The following is a 22,402-nucleotide window of genomic DNA, read 5'->3' as shown; positions in this document are numbered from 1 at the left end:
TCATATGCTGCATCCCGGGTCCGCCGTGACCATCAGTGCATTGGCATTAGCAGTCACAAGGAGTTCTTGTTTTTATGCTGTTTTAACTTTTTTAAAATGCGAGTACAATGGTAGAAGACTTTATTTGTGTAAACTCAATAAATGCTCTGAAACGTTATCACAGTATTGGAGGTATTATTTCTTTCCATGGTGATACACCTTTGCCTGTTGAGTGCTGCTTATTAAAGAGCCCCATCTGCTGTGGACGCAACTCCATCCAGTCTGAGCAGCCCTCTGTGGGCTTCTACAATGCTTACATGCCGAGCATGAGAGTGCAAGGCAATATTTTTTGGTGAGTTCGGCTCCATAAGAGTGGATCACAATCACAATCGGTGTGGTGGAGATTTCTTTGACACAGGAAGATTGCAGTTTTAGATTCACTGTTTTTGATACACATCACCCTGCATGGATTTTGTTTTATCAGTTCATTTTTAACACTGCACGAACTGTTTTTATTGTTATCCGTTTTTTGATTCTTGATTTGCTTTATTTTTATCATTATTTTCCTTGTGTCACTAAAGGAAAGGTTTAATCATTTGAAGTATCACAGATACACATATTATACACTTGTTTGGTATAGCTATAGCACTTTCAGCTGTTGTATTTTATACCATTAGCTATTATCATTACCTATCTGATTCACCATTATTTAAATTTTTCTTGGTATTTATAGCGCCACTTTTCTATTTATTTAGAAATACTTTTTTCATACTGTATATGTTTTTTAAGTTGGCAGCTACAGGTATTGTTTGGGTCTGTACCATAGCGCAGTGGGGGTACATCAAGTTCTTTTTGCGCGACACTTGATTGCCGTTTTTTTAGACTAAAACCAATGTTGGGGCACTGTGTACTGATACCAGAGACTTTTCTACTCCTACTGGCCCCCCTAAAACCCGAAGGACAATAAACTGGCCCTTTTGGAAAGTTTGAAGAGCTCTGCTTTTAATGGAATGAATCTCCCCATCCATATTCGCTAAACACTGACTCTGCCTCAAAGAGTTATTTGCTAAGCATGCATTTTTATTACTTGATTTTTTTTTTTTTTTTTTTTTTTTTTTTTCAGGATTGGATTCATACATATACTTGGCAATGTCACTGTCACTGTAACCTTTTCTCTAGTTTTCTTCTAACACTGTAGTCCTTTTCCAACCATCTGGAAACCTTATCAAATCTATATATCTTTAGGACAGTCCGATGTCCCAACTTCACTCTGTATTATTAACTAGGTGTGGATTTCTAGTATTGCCTGATGCTTTAAAAACAAAGGTTAAAAAGCTTTCAACCCTAAACAGTATCCTTATTCTCCCAGCGCTGCTTTATAATTTCTGCATTCGTATGAGTTTTTGCATATGCGTTTACATGAGGAGATGCTGTGTTCCAGTGTTTTTTGTTTTTTTTTTCGTCTTTATGTCGATACTTGAAACATCTTTATTTTCATTCAGGACAATGTGTGTTCTGGAGCAATTTCATGCCATTTGCTGCGTTCCACATGTGCTCCATACTGAAAAATGCAGCTGGCCTTACTTTTGTTTACTGCCCTTGTGTATACTAGGGCCTTTAGAATCCATGGAAAACACTGTGTATGAATTTATGATGTAGATTAAAAATGCACTGGACTGCATCTGGTGTGATCCAGCCCTTAGGCCCCTTTCACACGGGCGCCTCCGTGGAACGGAATTCCTTGCTCAGCTGGGGATAGTTCTGCTGAGTCCCCCCCCCCCCCCCCCCGAGCAGGCGGGTGACAGGTCTGTCTGTGCTCACTGTGCAGAGCGGAAACGGACACGGTCCCGCTCTCCTCTATGGGGAAATGGGGGGCGGCATAAGACAAAGGCATAATGGGCTAGTATGCATAGCATACTAGCTCATTATAAAAGACCCACCTTAGATCGAAGTCCCCGCACACTGCTATAGTGACATCGCTCCCGGAGTTATTTCTGGGTCTTGCGGGCTCCGGTGTTGTGATTGGCTGGAGCCGTGTTGACGTCACTGCCGCGCATGCGCGCAGGAGCCGCTGGTAACGGCACATCAGCTGAAGCAACAGCACGAATGAGCCGTTGCATCAGTGCGCATGTGCCAATGACGTCGGGACATGCTGATACAGGGGATATCTCCTAAACTGTGCAGGTTTAGGAGATATCCGGGGTAGATACAGGTAAGCCTTATTATAGGCTAACCTGTAGTAAAAAGTGGTTTGTAAGGGTTTTAAACTTTTTGTTAGGACTGACAGTGTTCACATCTAGTTACAATTGATAATAGAGATCTGTCTGCATAGTAAAGACAAGGTTAAAGCGGTATTAATCCTCAAAGCAAACATTTTATTATATTGCAACTTACCAATTCTTTAGATATGATGGCGACATTAGGCCAGCCATACACAGTGCGAATCTCACGCATTTCCCCCTTTAACACAGACAGTGCTGACAAGGGAATCGGCTGTCCCCACCAGAAGACCGTAAATATCGCTAGCAGCTATAGCAGCCGGACTTTGCATTCTAAGTAAATGCCACAGCACTGCCTTCCGATCGTGTGTTGCTGTAATGTGCAGTAAGATGCCTGTTACCACAATGCACAGGTGGGAATGGACCCTAAATCTCAGGGAGACTGTAGACAGTTCTTCTAATGTTTTGATAAATAAAGTCTTTCTTTATATGTGGTAATTCAGTAGCAATGAATAGTGCTGTATCCTGTTCTATATTACTTTTTTTTTTTTCCTGTTTGCACAACAAACCCATTACGTTAGAGGAAACGTGCTAAATCATTAAATAATTTCAGAACTTTTTCCACCCTTTTTATTGTGACCTATAAAACTGTACAACTCAGTTGAACAACAAACTGAAATCTTTTAGGTGGAGGGAAGTAAAAATAAAAAAATAAACTAATATGGTTGCATAAGTGTGCACACCCTTAAACTTATACTTTGTTGAAGCACCTTTTGATTTTATTACAGCACTCAGTCTTTTTGGGTATGAGTCTATCAGCATGGCACATCTTGACTTGGCAATATTTACCAACTCTTCTTTGCAAAAACACTCCTAATCTGTCAGGTTGTGAGGGCATCTCCTGTGCACAGCCCTCTTCAGATCACCCCACAGATTTTCATTCAGACTCAGGTCTGGGCTCTGGCTGGGCCATTCCAAAACTTTAATCTTCTGGTGAAGCCATTCCTTTGTTGATTTGGATGTAAGCTTTGGGTCGTTATCATGCTGAATGATTAAGCTTTCTAGCTGAAGCCTGAAGGTTTTGTGCCAATATTGACTGGTATTTGGACACTGTTTATAATGCCCTCTACCTTGACCAAGGCCCCTGTTCCAGCTTAAGAAAAACAGCCCCAAAGCATGATGCTACCACCACCCTGCTTCACTGTGGATATGGTGTTCTTTTGGTGATGTGCATTGTTTTTGCACCAAACATATATCTTTTGGAATTATGGCCAAAAGGTTCAACCTTGGTTTCATCAGACCATATCACACTTTCCCACATGCTTCAATGTGTTTTTGCAAAATTTAGCTTGGCACTCTACCCCATAGCCCAGACATATGAAGAACACGGGAGATTGTTGTCACATGTACCACACAGCCAGTACTTGCCAAATATTCCTGCAGCTCCTTTAATGTTGCTGTAGGCCTATTGGCAGCCTCCCTGACCAGTTTCTTCTCGTCTTTTCAGCAATTTTGGAGGAACATCCAGTTCTTGATAATGTCACTGTTGTGCCATATTTTCTCCACTTGATGACCATTTTTACTGTGTTCCATGGTATATCTAATGCCTTGGAAATTATTTTGTACCCTTCTCCCGACTGACACCTTTTAACAATGAGATCCCTCTGATGCTTTTGGAGGCTCTCTGCGGACTATGGCTTTTGCTGTAGGACGCAACTAAGAAAATGTCAAGAAAGACCTACTAGAACAGCTGAACTTTATTTGGGGTTAATCAGAGACACTTTTAATGATGGCAGGTGTGTACTGACTCCTATTTAATATGAGTTTGAATGTGATTGCTTAATTTTGAACACAGCTACATCCCCAGTTATAAGAGGGTGTGTACACTTATGCAACCACATTATTTTATTAGGCACCATTACTACAGTGATCTCCTTTAGCTTCCTGATCTTGAGCCATGTGGCTGCCCTGCTGCTTACTATAGCCGAAAGACGGCTACAGCGCAGGCTTACTCTGCCGGGAGGGCGTACATGGACGTCCTCTCGTTATCACGCTGTCCACGTGCTCCCTGCGGCGTGCCCTGTGATTTCTGAGTCCTTTTGGACTCCGCTGATCACAGATCAGGGTAAAGGGCCAATCAAAGTGGCCCTTTACCACGAGATCAGCTATGTCCCATGACAGCTGATCATGGATTTAAACAAGAGCTGGTTATTGGCTTTTCTTTTCTCATGCTGACAGGCACATTGCTATTTCTTCAGGATAGCAAAAGGTAGGAATCTGTAGCAAAGTTGTTAAATCAGTGAATGCACGGTGTTCTCTGAAGTGCTGAGCAAGCGATCACCTGTGTTCATAAGGCCTTGTTCACACTAGCGCGACTTCCGCTGTGTAAGAGCTGATTGGAGGAAAGGCGCACCCCCCCCCACACGTGGGCAGAGGAACAAAGAAACTTGCAGAGCTGTAGTCTGAATAGGCAAGCTCTCTGCTTGTCTATCTCCAAGCTCCCTCCCCAATGCAAATTTTCAGCTGCTTTTATCTCCTGTGTTGGAGAGCTTGTGAGAAGTTATCATGCTGATGGCAGAGTAATGAAGCGGCAGAAAGACACCGCACTTAGAGCTTTTGATAGAGCTAAGTAAACACTACAGATATATGTTCCTAGGTCAAATTTCATGAATGGGGTTTACATCCACTTTAAGTAGCAGGGCAGCTGCTCAGCATGGGGCCAGGAAGCTAGTAGCAATCACTATAGTAGGGGTGCCTACTACAGTAATTTCCATCTTTCACAGGTATGACACTTACAAGCTGGATCAATGTAACTATGTAAAAACTGCAATACCTAAACTTCATCTTTAATTAGTTATTGTATGAAATTACCTTCCAAATGCATTTTATGCTGTTCACATAAGAACACTCTTTACTGTAGTGTGAATGTGGAATAAAACTCAAACTTTTAATTTTGTGGCATTTTAAACACTTTTTATATATAAAATCACCCGTTGCTGTGCTAGGAACATACAAGAAGCTGTGCAAAAATCAAGATCAATTACTCTGCTAGGGGATGTAAAGGCTGAGCACCCCCTAGCTGAAGAGCAGCATAAACTTTAAATAAATACTTGTATGGAGGGAAAAGATATTCTACTTACCTTTTCTCCGGCTTCCATAGCACAAAGAGTGAAGTCATGATGATGAGATCTCCGTATCTCACAAGAGGACACCGCAACACAGTGATGGGAGCATCTTCTCAAAGAAATTTAGAGTACTCTACATTTCCCCAGAAGGAAGATGTCCTCATTTTTGCCCAGGCATTATGGGTGGAAGGTTAACCACTTGCAGACCAACAACGTACCCGTACGTCACTAGACTATACTATACAGTGTTGTTTTTTGTTTTTTTTTTAGGGCTCTCTAGCCATTGGATGACTTTTTCAAGGCTTCATCTGGCTGTCCCAATCAAGCAGCCGGTGCTTTCTCCAGCTGATCATAGAGACGAACAAAGACTGGGAACTGGAAGCGATGGCCTGACGTCACTTCTGGTTTACCAGAATGTAAATGGCACTATTTTTAAAAATGAAAAGCATTTGACTACACCGATCTTGGTGTGTTTAAATGCTTTTAAGGGCAGAGGGGGGATCTTGGGTCTATAAGACTCATCATAAAGAGTACCTGTCACATGTAATTGCTGTCACAAGCATGTTTACATTCCTTGTGACAGCAATAAAAGTGAATGAATGGGCTGCAGTGCCTGAGAAAATGCGGCCCAAGACAATTTCTCTTCTTCCAATGTGGCCCAGCCAGGTCAAAAGGTTGGACATCCCTGCATTAAAGCATTGCACCCATGATTAGCAGATCACAGGTGCATTGATTGCCAGGATCCTGCAGACCTCCAGTACACTCTCTTCCAATATGGGCAGGCAGTTACTGAATGTCAGGAAGATCAATGAACTAAAAGAGCGCTCACTAGCGCCCTCGCATTTCATTGAGAACTACAAGCCATCCACTGCAATGGCTGATGGTACTTGTAGTCTAATTCACAGGAAACTGTGAATGATTGAATGAGGTGGACTTGGGGGCAGAGCCCCACATGGTTGTGCTGTTTTCAAATTGTGGGAGTGGGGGGAAAATCCCCTGCCCGCTGTCATAAAGCAGGAAGCAATGCTAATGGGAGGTTGCTGCTTGGGAGCATGTTACTCCCTAAATGTGGGTATAACATGTAACCTGCTCCAAAAGGTGAACTTGTCCTTTTAAGATATGTTTCTATTTAATGTGCTGCAAGAGTAAATGCAAATAATTAACAGGCTTTGGTTGAAGGGTTGATGACTCATTGTAGGGTGTGGTATTGTGTTCTCTGTACTGATGCTTAATCGATTATTTTAGTAGTCCTGAACTCTCTTCTTTTCTAACACATGGGTTTCTGCCACTTTGCCTGCACAATGAACGTCGTGTAATTCAGTGTTCCATTTGTACCTCAGACCTTTTTGGATAAAATACCTTTCAGCTGTAATGTAGCTTTTTTTCAGATTGGATATTCATACAAGCATATTTGACACCCTTATTTCATTATCTGATTGTTTACTGATGGGACATGGACAAATTTTTTCCTCTTATAAATTGCCCGATTGACCAAATCTACTCATATTAGTATATTCATTAAATTGATAAAATACACCCACCACTAAGGTTCTTTGTTTGGAATGTATCTTTTTAAATATGTCGAATAAGGATTTAGATGTTACTTGTAATCTACAAGATAAACCTGTATTTCCAAGACACACCTAGAGATATTTAAAGTGTATTTAACAATTGCAGTCATGTAAAGTCTTGTTAAGAATCTTGGCGTTTAACAAAGAGCAATACATTTACCTTCATATTTTTTCTGTAACGCTGACTATATTTTTGCAATGGTGCAACCCTTAAATAGAGCAACTAATTCCAGGAGGCAAAGTCAGAATATATCTTAAAGTGGCACGCCAGGATGAAACTGATTTTATTTTTTTGCTTGGTTCAAATATTTACTTCTAATGTTTTTGTTTTTTTTTATTTATTTTTATTTTTTTTATATTTATATATATATATATATATATATATATATATATATATATATATATATATATATATATATATATATATATATATATATATATTAGGTCCAGGTGGCTGTTGGGTAAAATAAGAATTTTATTCATGCCAGATATAAGTAAGCTGTGATCACCTTGTGCTGTGGCTGACCGATTCGCCAATAGCATAGTGTCATTCACCCTCCCTTCTCTCTCCCCTTGTACATTCAAAAAACGTCTTGTATTCTGCTCACTTAAGGAAGCAGGCCTGTGATATCTAGGGGCCAAATCCAGACAAAGGGGCTTCTAGACTATGCCAACTTTGGCCTGCATATTGTTTTAGAAAGAGTTGGCAAGGTAAATACATTCTTGCCAATAGCTCTTGGTGCAGTCAGTCAAAACTTGTAAGCAGAGAGCAGGAAGTTACTTCTTATGAGGGCACTCAGAGGGGAGGAGGAGCCAGGAATGTGGACCCCAGAAGAGGAGGATGGGGGTTGCTCTGTGCAAAACCATTGCACAGAGAAGGTAAGTATGACATCTTATAAGTATGCCCCCCCCCCCCACTGGCCGCAGCCTCTTGGGACATGTCACACGTTAATTTTTTTAAATGTTACTGACTTTTTTGTTCTGTTCAACTTTTTAATAAATATTTGATTGTGAAAAAAAAGACACTGAATTCTCTTATATTGGCTAATTTATGGGAAGCATTATTCTGTATATACAGTGCCTTGAAGAAGTATTCATACCCCTTGACATTTCCACCTTTTTGTCATGTTACAACCAAAAATGCCAATGTATTTTATTGAATTTTATGTGATAGACCAACACAAAGTGGCACATAATTGTGAAGTGGAAGGAAGATGATAAATGGTTTTCAACATTTTTTTTTTACAAATCAGTATCTGAAAAGTGTGGTGGGCATTTGTATTCAGCCCCCTGAGTTAATACTTTGTAAACCACCTTTCGCTGCAAGTCTTTTTGGGGATGTCTCTACCAGCTTTCAACATCTAGAGTGAAATTTTTGCCCGTTCTTCTTTGAAAAATAGCTCAAGCTCTGTCAGATTAGATGGAGAGCGTCTGTGAACAGCAATCTTCAAGTCTTGCCCCAGATTCTCAATTGGATTTAGGTCTGGACTTTGACTGGGCCATTCTAACACATGAATATGCTTAGATCTAAACCATTCTATTGTAGCTCTGGCTGTACGTTTTGGGTACTTGTCCTGCTGGAAGGTGAACCTCAGCTCCAGTCTCAAGTCTTTTGCAGACTAACAGGCTTTCTTCTAAGATTGCCCTGTATTTGGCTCCATCCATCTTCCCATCAACTCTGACCAGCTTCCCTGTCACTGCTGAAGAAAAGCATCCCCACAACATGATCCTCCCACCACCATATTTCATAGTGGGAATGGTGTGTTCAGGATGATGTGCAGTGTTCGTTTTCCGCCACACATACCGTTTTGCTTTTAGGCCAAAATTTTTTTAATTTTGGTCTCATCTGACCAGAGCACTTTCTTCCACATGTTTGCTGTGTCCCCCACATGGCTTCTCCCAAACTGCATACAGGACTTCTTATGGCGTTTTTTCATAAATAACTTTCTTTGTGCCACTCTTCCATAAAGGCCAGATTTGTGGAGTGCACGACTAAGGAGAATCTGTCCACAGGACAACTATACCTGGGCTGTGGATCCTCTGCAGCTCCTTGAGAGTTACCATGAGCCTCTTGGCTGCTTCTCTGATTAATGCTTTCCTTGCCCGTCCTGTCAGTTTAGGTAGACGGCCATGTCTTGGTAGGTTTGCAGTTGTGCCATACTCTTTCCATTTTCGGGTGATGGATTGAACAGTGCTCCATGAGATGATCAAAGCTTGGGATCTACTTTTATAACTTAACCCTGCTTTAAACTTCTCCACAACTTTATCCCTGACCGGTCTGGTGTGTTCCTTGGCCTTCATGATGCTGTTTGTTCACCAAGGTTCCTTTAACAAACCTCTGAGGGCTTTACAGAACAGCTGTATTTATACTGAGATTAAATTGCACACAGGTGGATTCTATTTATTAATTAGGTGACTTCTGAAGGCAATTGGTTCCACTGGATTTTGGTTAGGGGTATCAGAGTAAAGGCGGTTGAATACAAATACTTTTCACATATTTATTTGCTAAACCTTTTGAAAATCCATTTATCATTTTCATTCCACTTCACAATAATGTGGTACTTTCTGTTGGTCTATCACATAAAATCCCAATAGAAGAAATTTACGTTTTTGGTTGTAACATGATTAAATGTGGAAAATTTCAAGGGGTATGAATTAGAGCTGCACGATTAATCGTAATCGAGATCGTGATCTTTACCCCCTTGCAATCTTAAAGTATTTTCTCAATTCTTTCTATGCAGAGAATTCTTTGCTCAAGCCGACAGCTGTCAAAAAAAAAAAAAAATACAGGCAGTCTACCAAACATTGTAACATTTTGTTCTTTAGATCAAAAGAATGAACTTTGGTCTGTAAATGAGGGAAGTTTAACCACTTAAAGAATAAACCTTTTTCTGATGCTTGTTGGTTTCAAGTTAACATCATTTATTTTTTTTGCTAGAAAATTACTTAGAACCGCCAATATATATATATATATATATATATATATATATATATATATATATATATATATATATATATATATATATATATATATATATATATATATATATATATATATATATATATATATATATATATATTATATAATTTTTTTTTTTTTAACGGAGGCCCTAGGGAAAAAAAATATAGTGGTTGTTGCAATATTTTATGTCACACTGTATTTGCGTGTCGGTTTGCAATTTTATTTTTGTTTGGAAAAAATTACACTTTTTAATGTAGTTAGAAAAAAAACTAAACCGTAAAGTTAGCCCAATTTTTTTGTATAATGTGAAAGATGATGTTACGCCGCGAGAATCGTGATCTTTATTTTAAGCAAAAAAAAAATAGTGATTCTCATTTTGCGCACAATCATGTAGCTCTAGTATGAATACTTTTTCAAGCCACTGTAACATAAGGTGTTCTACACCTCGTGTTGTGTCTGCTTTTCAGTTTCTGCTGCATTTCCTGCTATTTTTGGTGGATTTAGAGCCACGGTAATGATGATCTGATGTAGGAATGTCAAGTCTGTACCATTATGGCTTCACACTTCTTCTCTTTTTTTTTTTACCTCTCTTGTGACCTATTTATTATCTTTTTTTTTTCATTAGGAAAAAGTAAAATGACCGGTATAGCAAATAGCCACTTAACGCCAAACTCCTACTATTCTTCCTTTTTTTTTTTTTTTTTTTTTTTTTTTTTACATTTTGAATGATATAGTAAAGGCTTAGAAGAGCCCACAGGTTGGAAACAGCCTTTTCCCCATTTGGGGAGATTTTCTATCTTGTAAGCTCCTCCACAACCACTTGATCCATGTGGTACTTCAATCATTTGCATTACTTACATTTTATTATAGGTTTTTTTTTTTTTTTTTTTTTTTTTTTTTTTTTTTTTTTTTTAGAAGGCCATATCAATATTGTGAATTGCTAGATGTGTATCTTTGGTGCTTTTTTTCATATCCCTTATAATAGTCTGTCAAGTCATTACACTGACACATTCTTTAGAAGCTGTGCCTGTCCTCCTAGTTTAGTAATCTTTGAACTGTGTGCCGGTTGCTTTAGTAGGTCAGAGGTTTTACAAGACATTGGGTGAAAGAGTATTGACTGCACGTGTCTAAAAAGTACCTTGTCTGTCATACCTGTGAACTTTAGTATAAGCTGATGCCCTAGAGAACAAATTTGTGTGTATTGCAATTTTTAATGTCACATGGTATTTGCGCATCGTTTTTTTTTTAAACTCCAATTTTTTGGTGAAAAACTTTTTTTTTTTTTTTTTTTTTAATTTTAATGCAAAAAAAACACAAGATAACCCAATTTTTTTGTAAAATATAAAGATGAAGTTCTGCTGAGTAAATAGATACCAGACATATCGCTTTTTAAATTGGGCATGCAGTTATGACAAACGACTTAAATTCCATAGGCGATGCTTTTTCAAAGCGTTTTACAGGTTACGATTTTAGCTTTACAGAGAAGGTCTGGTGCTGGAATTGCTGCTCATGATCTGATGATTACGCTGATACTTCACATGTGGGACGAGACGATTCTGTTTGCATGCGTGCAGGACCAAAGCACGCATTTGACTTTATACGCAAGCTTGGGAGGACAGAGGCACTTTACATTTTTAATTTTTTTTCATTGTTCATTTATTTTGTTTTATTTTTACACTATTGGTTTAATTATTTTTTTTATTTCTTTTATTGCTGTCACAAGTAATGTAAACATCCTTGTGACAGCAATAGGCATGTGACAGTTACTCTTTATGGAGAGATCTGGGGTCCCAGACATCCCTCCTCTGCACTTAAAAGCATTCAAAAACACCAAGATCTGTGTTTCTGAATGCTTTCACTTGGCGCAGATGGGTTCCAAGTAAACCAGAAGTGATGTTGTGTCATTGCTTCCAGGTTACTATTACCCTCCCGCTACTTGTAATGGCAACTGAGCGGCTGGCGAGCCGCTCCGATTGCTATTACAAGAGAGCCGACTGCCTGCTCTAAAAAAAAAACAGTATCCTGGTATAACTACTGAAAGTCCAATGACGTACGGGAAGTGGTTGTAAACCCTCACATGTACCCAGGTGATAAACGGAGATAAAACAAATCCTACTACATCAATTGTATCTGTTTATCTACAGCCCTCTTTCCCCTACATCCATTGAAAATGCAGAATTTTCACAGGATCTCTCAGCTCTGAAAAGTAGGGGGCAAAAAGCTTAAGATACATCAGTGAGGAGAGCTCTGAGAGCTGATTGGAGGGAAGGGGCACACCCCCCCTGCACACAGGAGCAGAGCTGTGGCTGTCAATCAGCTGGAGGTCCCTCTCCTGTCACCATTTTTTTTTCTTGATGTCAGGAAAACTTGTCAGAAGTGACTCCAGATAGAGGAACGAGGCAGCGGACAGAAATTTTGCTTAATCCAGTCGGATTGAGACAAGTAAACACTGTAGAGCAGTGGTTCTCAACCTGGGGGTCGGGACCCCCTTGGGGGTCGAATGATGATTTGCCAGGGGTCACCAAATCCTGGGCTGTTCCTAAAGCCTGCACCACTCTCTCAGAAATTAGGATAGGGAGAGATAAAAGGGAAAGAAAGAAGAACAAAGAGAAAGAGTGGTACATCCCAAAATGTACCATAAGGGGTTTTAATACTGTACAAGTGGAAGGGACTCAGAGAGTGCTAAATGTCTGTGGGTTAGGGGCGCAAATTACTTGTCTTGCCTTGGGTGCTGACAACCCACGCTACGAAAATAATTTTACTGTTAGGGGTCCCCACAACGTGGGAAATTTTATCAAGGGGTCACGGCACCAGAAAGGTTGAGAACCACTGCTGTAGAGGGATATGCTTTGTTCATACTTCTTCATGTCTGAGGTTTACAACCACTTTAAGCAAAAATCTCTCTCCTATTACTATTATCCCAAGTTTCTCCACAGTTTTGACTAATGTGTAGCCATCCATGCAGACAGGTGAAGTTGAACTTTCCTGCTGGTATTTGTCACCAGAGGACCTTTTATAAAAATCATACCAAGACATAGGAATGTGCTAGTGACTAAGCTAAACTAAACCAAAATTTGGATTCTGCTTTGACTTTAAAAGTTTATGTATTTCCTTTACAACAAGTTATTATATAGTACTTTGTTAAAGTACCTAACATCACATTTTGACTTTTTTTTTTTTTTTTTAATATTGCTGTAGTTTTAAAACCTGTCATTTTTATTTTTTTAAACAGGAAGAAGAGGACTCCAGTACAGAACAATGAGGTGATTGCTTTTTTTTTTTTTTCCCCTTCAACCCAGTGGGCTGAACAAAAAAAAACCTGATAGATCGCTGTACTAACACAAGATATGTTAGTACAGCGATCTTCCCTGCTGTGCTATTGGGACGCCCCTCCCTCCCCAAGCTGTAACACACCAGTTATCGAATGCTAATTTTCCAGCATGCACGTTCGACAGAAGCCGGTCAGGGAGCTGTACACATGAGACGAAAGTCAGCTGGTTCCTGCCGAACCGACCGCTTTCAGCCCTGTGTGTACTAGTCATTACCAAAATGGTGACCCTCAATATTGATTTTATTAAACCTTCACCTTTCACCTCAGTGGCCTAAAGTTTATATGTACACACAACCTTCTTTTTTTTTTTTTTTTTTCCGCTGTAAGTAGATAGACCCATTTGTCAAATTTTACTGAGAAATTTCCCTTATTTTCTGTTCTGGAGACAGAAAATCTGCAATTGGGCAGTAGACAACAATAAAAAGCCGATAGGTGCTCTAGCATTCTCCTACCTAACTTCAAAAAAATATTTGTATATCTTAATCTGTGTTGCTGTTAGAGGCATTTCCTTCACTTCTTGTCCTGGGGCAATCTTTTCACTAGACGGGAACTGAAGGAATCTCTCCAGCAGATATTCCAATAGACACCCTTAAACTTTTTAGCTATAGAGCCACTAAAGAGATCTTGGTAGGGCCTGCAAATAGGTTAACCACTTCAGCCCCGGAAGGTTTTACCCCCTTAATGACCAGGCCATTTTTATGTGATACGGCACTGCGCTACTTTAACTGACAATTGGGCGGTCAAGCGATGCTGTAACCAAATAAAATGTATGTGCTTTTTTCCATACAAATAGAGCTTTCTTTTGGTGGTATTTGATCACCTCTGCCGTATTTTTTGCGCTATAAACAAAAAAGAGCAACAATTTTGAAAAAAACCCCTTTATTTTTTACTTTCTGCTATAAAACACATCCAATAAAAATTAAAAAAAAAAATCTAATTTCTTCATCAGTTTAGACCAATATGTATCCTGCTACATATTTTTGGTAAAAAAATCCCAATAAGCGTATAATGATTGGTTTGTGCAAGTTATAGCGTCTACAAGCTATGGTATATTTTTATGGCATTTTGCCTTCCTTTTTTACTAGTAATGGCGGCCATCAGCAATTTCCTTTTTTTTTTTTTTTTTTTTTGCACACAAATCGTACACCTAACTGACACTTGACACTTTTTGGGAACCAGTGATATTACAGTGCTAAAAATATACACTGTTACTGTACTAATGACACTGGCAGGGAAGGGTTTAATATCAGGGGCGATCAAAGGGTTATCTGTGTGCCTAGCTGGTGCTTGCTAACTGTGTGGGGGTTGCTCTGACTGGATGAAGACAGAGATCGGTGTTCCTACTTAGCAGGAACACAAGATCTCCATCTTCTCTGCTGTCAGAATGGCAATTTGTCTTGTTTACATACACATCCCCTGTGTCTGATAAGTGTGCGATCGCACCCCCAGTGTTTATTGAAAGAAATTACGTACAGATACGTCGTTTCGTGCAATAGTGCCAACGGAGGTCTCATCAGGTCTTAGTGTAACACTGACACACTGCAGGGCTAGCTGTAATTTGCTAGATGCACTCTTCCGTTGCACAGAGGGATCCGTGAGACCCAGGGAGACCCGTGTTGAAGTAGCAAGGAAAATGGCAAAGATCCCAAGATAAAAATAAATGAAATCATCTAAAAGCGATCCGTAAATAAATGGTTTCCAGTTTTAACTCAAAAGTGAGTAATACAAGGAATGGACGCTCAATTAGCGCCAAAAACATATAAAAGATGAAGCGGCTGTGTGGATATTAAGACAGACTGTTCGCGTCCGAACAGCTGTCAGCAAGAGATAGCTGCGGGTGACGTTGGTCTAGTAGCTCCACCCCCGGGCAAATTACAGCTAGCCCTGCATGGTGTCAGTGTTACACTCAGACCTGATGAGACCTCCGTTAATCAAGGTATCCACTTGATCTGCAGATGACAGCTAGCCCAGCAGTTTGCCACTGGTTCATTCATGTCTCCCATGACCCCCTGTAATTAAGGGGTCAACTGGATCTGGTAAGCACAATCTTATTTACTTATTTACCGCATCGCCTGGATAAGTGATCAATGTGGGTGTACCCAGAAGAGGCTTACTTCATATTGGCATTTATGAACTTTTGATTGGATTTATTTTATGATTGGACTCTTTATTTTTCATTTCTAGTTTTTTTTTTTTTTTTTTTTTTTGCGCTGCACTTTGTTTTTTGATGGTAAAATGATCACAAACTAACAAAAGTTTTCCCAGCACACTTACCAGCCAGCCTACAAAATAACCAAATTGACCCTGTCTAAAAATTCACTTTAACCACTTGAGCCCCGGACCATTATGCTGCCTAAGGACCAGAGGTCTTTTTCCAATTTGGCATTGCGTCGCTTTAACTGCTAATTGCGCGGTCATGCAATGCTGTACCCAAACGAAATTTGCGTCCTTTTCTTCCCACAAATAGAGCTTTCTTTTGATGGTATTTGATCACCTCTGCAGTTTTTATTTTTTGCGCCTTTTAAACGGAAAAAGACCGAAAATTTTGAAAAAAAATGATATTTTCTACTTTTTGTTATAAAAAAAATCCAATAAACTAAATTTTAGTCATACATTTAGGCCAAAATGTATTCGGCCACATGTCTTTGGTAAAAAAAATGTCAATAAGCATATATTGCGCAAAAGTTATAGCGTCTACAAACTAGGGTACATTTTCTGTAATTTACACAGCTTTTAGTTTATGACTGCCTATGTCATTTCTTGAGGTGCTAAAATGGCAGGGCAGTACAAACCCCCCCCAAATGACCCCATTTTGGAAAGTAGACACCCCAAGGAAATTGCTGAGAGGCATGTTGAACCCATTGAATATTTATTTTTTTTGTCCCAAGTGATTGAATAATGACAAAAAAAAAAAAATATTTACAAAAAGTTGTCACTAAATGATATATTGCTCACACAGGCCATGGGCCTATGTGGAATTGCACCCCAAAATACATTCAGCTGCTTCCCCTGAGTATGGGGATACAACATGTGTGGGACTTTTTTGGAGCTTAGCCGCGTACGGGGCCCCGAAAACCAAGCACCGCCTTCAGGATTTCTAAGGGTGTAAATTTTTGATTTCACTCTTCACTGCCTATCACAGTTTCGGAGGCCATGGAATGCCCAGGTGGCACAAAACCCCCCCAAATGACCCCATTTTGGAAAGTAGACACCCCAAGCTATTTGCTGAGAGGCATGGTGAGTATTTTGCAGCTCTCATTTGTTTTTGAAAATGAAGAAAGACAAGAAAAAACTTTTTTTTTTTTTTTTTTTTTCTTTTTTCAATTTTCAAAACTTTGTGACAAAAAGTGAGGTCTGCAAAATACTCACTATACCTCTCAGCAAATAGCTTTGGGTGTCTACTTTCCAAAATGGGGTCATTTGGGGGGTTTTGTGCCACCTGGGCTTTCCATGGCCTCCGAAACTGTGATAGGCAGTGAAGAGTGAAATCAAAAATTCACGCCCTTAGAAAGCCTGAAGGCGGTGCTTGGTTTTTGGGGTCCCGTACGCGGCTAGGCTCCCAAAAAGTCTCACATGTGGTATCCCCGTACTCAGGAGAAGCAGCAGAATGTATTTTGGGGTGTAATTTCACATATTCCCATGGCATGTTTGAGCAATATATCATTTAGTGACAACTTTGTGCAAAAAAAAAAAAAAAAAAATTTGTCTCTTTCCCGCAACTTGTGTCGCAATATAAAATATTCCATGGACTCGACATGCCTCTCAGCAAATAGCTTGGGGTGTCTACTTTCCAAAATGGGGTCATTTGGGGGGGTTTTGAACTGTCCTGGCATTTTATGCACAACATTTAGAAGCTTATGTCACACATCACCCACTCTTCTAACCACTTGAAGACAAAGCCCTTTCTGACACTCATTGTTTACATGAAAAAGTTATTTTTTTTTTGCAAAAAAATTACTTTGAACCCCCAAACATTATATATTTTTTTTAAAGCAAATGCCCTACAGATTAAAATGGTGGGTGTTTCATTTTTTTTTTTCACACAGTATTTGCGCAGCGATTTTTCAAACGCATTTTTTTGGGAAAAAACACACTTTTTTAAATTTTAATGCACTAAAACACACTATATTGCCCAAATGTTTGATGAAATAAAAAAGATGATCTTAGGCCGAGTACATGGATACCAAACATGACATGCTTTAAAATTGCGCACAAACGTGCAGTGGCAACAAAATAAATACATTTTTAAAAGCCTTTAAAAGCCTTTACAGGTTACCACTTTAGATTTACAGAGGAGGTCTACTGCAAAAATTACTGCCCTCGATCTGACCTTCGCGGCGATACCTCACATGCATGGTGCAATTGCTGTTTACGTTTGACGACAGACCGCCGCTTGCGTTCGCCTTAGCGCGAGAGCAGGGGGCGACAGGGGTGTTTTTTTTTTTTTTTTTGATGACACCAAGATCGGTGTGATAAAATGCTTCCCCAATTTCCCAATGGCGCTATTTACATCCGGCGAAATCTAAGTCATAAAATGCTTGTAGCTTCCGGTTTCTTAGGCCATAGAGATGTTTGGAGCCACTCTGGTCTCTGATCAGCTCTATGGTCAGCTGGCTGAATCACCGGCTGCATTCTCAGGTTCCTTGTTGAGACAGGAGAGCCAGAGAAAAACACGGAAGACGGTGGGGGGGGGGGCATTCCCTCCCACGGCTTGTAAAAGCAGTCTAGAGGCTAATTAGCCACTAGGATTGCTTTTACATGAAAGCCGACCGCTGGCTGAAAAGAATGATACCAAGATGATACCTAAACCTGCAGGCATCATTCTGGTATAACCATTCAAAGTCGTGAATGGCGTACCTGAAGACAAAAAAATGGTTAACAATAAAGCACAGTAAACGGTAAAGTATAAAAAATTGCATACCTGAAAAGCAAACATGATAAAACATAATAACAATAAAACATTGCAGAATAGAATACAGTAAAAAAGAGCAGAACAAGAGAGAGAGACTAGAGAGAGAGAGAGAACAATAAAACGACAACTGTTTTTTTTTATTTTACACTTTTTTTGTAACTAACTTTTATAACGGTAACCGGTTCCAGGTTCGGGTCTCTCAAAATGCGATGGCATCTTGGGAGACCCTGTGAAAGTGTGCCTAGTCTGTGCAATGCTGTACCCTACGCTAATACTCAACTAATGAATGGTAGCGTTCAAAACATTCACTAATGCAAAGACCAGGATTGTCAGGACAGGAGGGACAATAATAGAGGGTGTCACGCCTATATTCGCGCTTGCTGCAGACACGACATCTTTTTTGGGGGTTCGTTGGGTAGGGGTACTCGGGAGGACATAAAGAAAATGCCTCTCATGCAGCCGACTGCATTTGGTTGGGGATGTGAATGGGGGAAGTACGGGCGCTGCAGAAGCGGTGGGTTCCCAATTAGGATTGATGAATGCAGCAGGAAGGGCACTATGGGCACGACGGGCCTGTGTTTGTCTTCTTGGTGGCAGCGGGACACTACTTGTGCTTGCCACCTCACCAGCTTGAACTGCACTTATGGGACTCGCCACGTCACCAAGTGTTACTGCAGTGCTGGTTTGACTACGACCGGGGTGTACTAGGCCGCTGGCGCTTGCCAGTTCAATAAAAAGCTACCAAAAAAACTGTTAGCGATCGCAGGGATCAGGCCTGACTCTGCGAATGCTGCAGTTATGCGTTAAGTGTTTTGTAAGTGACAGTGATTGATCGATACTGCACTTGGGTGGGCTGGGCTGGGCCGGGCGGAGGGGCAAAACGCAGATGCTAGCAGGTATCTGGGCTGATCCCGCTAACACTGCGTTTTTGGGAACCCTAAACTGCTGGGGACGCCAGTATAGATCTGATCGGATCAGATATTGATCCGTTCAGATACTATACAACTAAGGGAGGTGTACGGTGCGTGCGTGGGTGTTAGCGGTACTGGCGCTAATCTGACGCTGCTTGGGGCTGGTGCTTGCCAGTTCACCAAAATACTACCAAAAAAACTGTTAGCGATCGCAGGGATCAGGCCTGACTCTGCGAACGCTGCAGTTATGCATTTAGTGTTTTGTAAGTGTCAGTGATCGATCGATACTGCACTTGGGTGGGCTGGGCTGGGCCGGGCGGAGGGGCAAAACGCAGGTGCTAGCAGGTATCTGGGCTGATCCCGCTAACACTGTGTTTTTGGGAACCCTAAACTGCTGGGGACGCTAGTATAGATCTGATCGGATCAGATATTGATCCGATCAGATACTATACCACTAAGGGAGGCGTATGCTGCGTGCGTGGGTGTTAGCGGTACTGGCGCTAATCTGACGCTGCCTGGGGCGACGCATATCACCGCCGGGCGTTCAGGGGGCTAAACCTTTATTCGGTAATAAACGGCGGGTGCCCTGACACTATAAAAAATAAACAAACTAACCAGCGTCACCCGTAACAGTTATACGTGATCAGTGGTGAAAGGGTTAACTAGGGGGCCATCAAGGGGCTAAAACATTTATTCGGTAGTATATGGGGGTCCCTGTCGCTATAAAACGCTGACGGCGAACCTAAATATTTAGGTCCCTAACTAGCGTCACCAGCGACACTAATACAGCGATCAGAAAAATGATCGCTTAGCGACACTGGTGACAGGGGGTGATCAAGGGGTTAAAACTTTATTAGGGGGGGTTAGGGGGGTATCCTAGACCTAAAGGGGGGTAATACTAACTGTCCCAACACTGTAACTGTCACAAACTGACACCAATGCAGTAATCGGAAAAAAAAAAAAAAAACTGCTGGTGTCAGTTTGTGACGGGGGGGGGGGGTGATTGGGGGGGGGGTCGGGGGGCGATCGGGGGGGGGATCGGGGTGTTTAGTGTGCCTGGCTGTGTTGTGTAGTGTTGGTGCACTCACATACCTGTCTTCTCTCCTCGGGCCGGAACGGAAATTACCGAGCCGAGGAGAGATGACATCATTTCCTTTGCTGCTGTTTAGCATACAGCAGCAAAGGAATGATGTGATTGGCTGGCGGCGATCGCGAGGGGGGGGCCACGAACGGATGGCCTCCCCCTCATCTCCGATCGCCGTGGGACAAAAGACGACCGCCTCGGGCACCGGGGGGGGTCCGATCGGACCCCCCACCCGCGGAAGGCAAATCACGTATATGTACGTGATTTTGCCTGTCCGTGCCACCTTGCCGACGTAAATCGGCGTGAGGCGGTCGTCAAGTGGTTAAAAACAGAGGGTTTTCTTTGCTCACATTTGCAAATATATGCGTAGGCTGCAGTGCCCATGTCAAAGCTCCTATGTATACTGCGGTCCTAACTCTATCATTTTCAGAGTCTTCTAAATAGGAGCACATATATCCGTGGATAGATTAAGGGCAGCTGTGCTTGGAGGGAGCCCAACCCTCCTTAAAGGCACATGGACGTATGTGACTCCCAGCAAGAGCACAATGGCAGCGAAGGCTCCCAGTTCGTCCCCGCACCCAGTTCAACCAACTGTACAAAAAGTGGCAACCACCACAACCTATAACTATCCTTTGCAGTAAAGTGCAAAAAAGGAAGGGTAATGCACATTACAAACAAACCAAAGATTTCCCTGCACACTTAGCAGCAAGCCTGCAAAACAGCCAAATTATGCATAATCTCGAGGCACCCCATTCTAAAATGTAGAAGATAAAACATATCATTTTCCACCTGTAACGGAACGTCCCACACTCCACTTGAGTGCTTCCGTCAGTATACCACTTCCTCCCAGTCTGGATACAGATATCCGATATTCCAACCGCTCATAAGCACAAAACAAGGCAACGCTTGTTTCACTGCTAACATGGACTGACTTTTTATTTGAGATCTCTCACACAAATATATACAGCAGGATGACTAAAACCTAACCTAATTAACATGAGCTAATTATCTAATCCTTTATCTAGCCTAGGTGACTAAGAGACATGACCTTTTAGAACAAACTTGTGGTAACTGAGCTTCACACAGTACATTATACATTATCATAAGTACAACCACAGGACATTTTCTCACAATAGCAGGAGCTAATTACAATTAACAATACAAACAGTGATCTCCCCCCTCCTCAGCCTAGTCATCAACAAACCTATAGTAGGAGTAGACTGTTCGTCTCCTAGCCATTGACTATTCAATACACATTACCATAAACATCAACACAGGGTTAATTAGAACAAACAACAATGTGTGGAATACCCTTAGAACCTGTGGTGAGCCAGACTAGACTCATTTACATTAAGCATGTTGTAGCAGACATCAGACAGGTGAGTGGAGTTGATATTAGCATCTCCTCACAGTATGTGTCCCAACAGTATGACTCAGTCACTATTGCTAATATGGCAAATACAGGGTCCCCAGAGTCTGTGTGTCCTGGGGGACAAGGACCCGAAGCCAAAGTAACAACACCTCAAGGGTACCCCAAATGCCAGGGCCCATAATCTGTAGGCAAGAGGCTCACATTCAGTCCCCTCCAACAGCCTCTGTCGCGGGTTAGTCTGTCACACCACCCATGTAGGACAGCCAACATCAGTGGTGATTTATTCCTACAAAGCAAATACTCCTTTGCACTTCTTTGGTACTGAGTCATGTTCCAGCGTTCCCCTTCTTCCTCAGTTTGTGGTCTTCACTTAGCTAATGTCACCCCAGTGCTGATAGAAAGGGACAGTGGAGGAGCAAACAAGGTCCAAGTGCAAGTATCCGACATCCTTTTTATCAACCTAACAACCGTTGGTTGTTAGGATGCCAGCAGCAAGGTTTTAATGCTTCTCAATAAAATCACCTGGCGTGTAACAAAAAGGCAGGCTTGATCCACCCGCTGGCTTGTACACAATGTTTGGGCAATTAGGGATACATTTTATGCTCTTTGTCAAAGCACCTCTGAAGAACCCAGAAGGCATCTAAGAGTGCCATGCCACCCTGGTTGAAAAAGGTGGCTTTAAGATCTATAGAAAAGTGAGATATGAGAAAATAAATTGTGTACTTATGCAAAGTGAATGTGCCTTAATTTTGAAACACGAAATCTCTGTGTATTGTGTGCGTACACAGAATAAGTGTGGTTGGGGGCAGATTTTTATGGTATGTGGTTGTTGGGTTGCCTTTAATGTTGTGACATCCTGAAAATTTGAAAGCGTATGTAGTGTTTAAAGCGTACACTTGGTAGTAGATTTAATGCAAATGTATGAAGCATAAACAG

The 22,402-nt window shown here is 41.1% G+C and overlaps 1 protein-coding gene across 1 annotated transcript in view; it reads left to right on the top strand.

Moving 5' to 3' along the window:
- The window catches only part of ABCD3 (ATP binding cassette subfamily D member 3), a 120,662-nt gene that overhangs the window by 17,637 nt on the left and 80,623 nt on the right, over nt 1-22,402 (top strand). Inside the window, exon 2 of the mRNA XM_073593107.1 lies at nt 13,089-13,119. Coding sequence (XP_073449208.1) covers nt 13,089-13,119 — 31 coding nt within the window. The remainder of the gene's footprint in view (nt 1-13,088; nt 13,120-22,402) is intronic.

Source organism: Aquarana catesbeiana, linkage group LG07 (assembly GCF_042186555.1).
Source record: "Aquarana catesbeiana isolate 2022-GZ linkage group LG07, ASM4218655v1, whole genome shotgun sequence".
In the NCBI taxonomy this organism is placed as follows: domain Eukaryota; kingdom Metazoa; phylum Chordata; class Amphibia; order Anura; family Ranidae; genus Aquarana; species Aquarana catesbeiana.
Note: the sequence above shows the minus strand (reverse complement) of the source record. Positions and strands in the feature narration are given on the sequence as shown.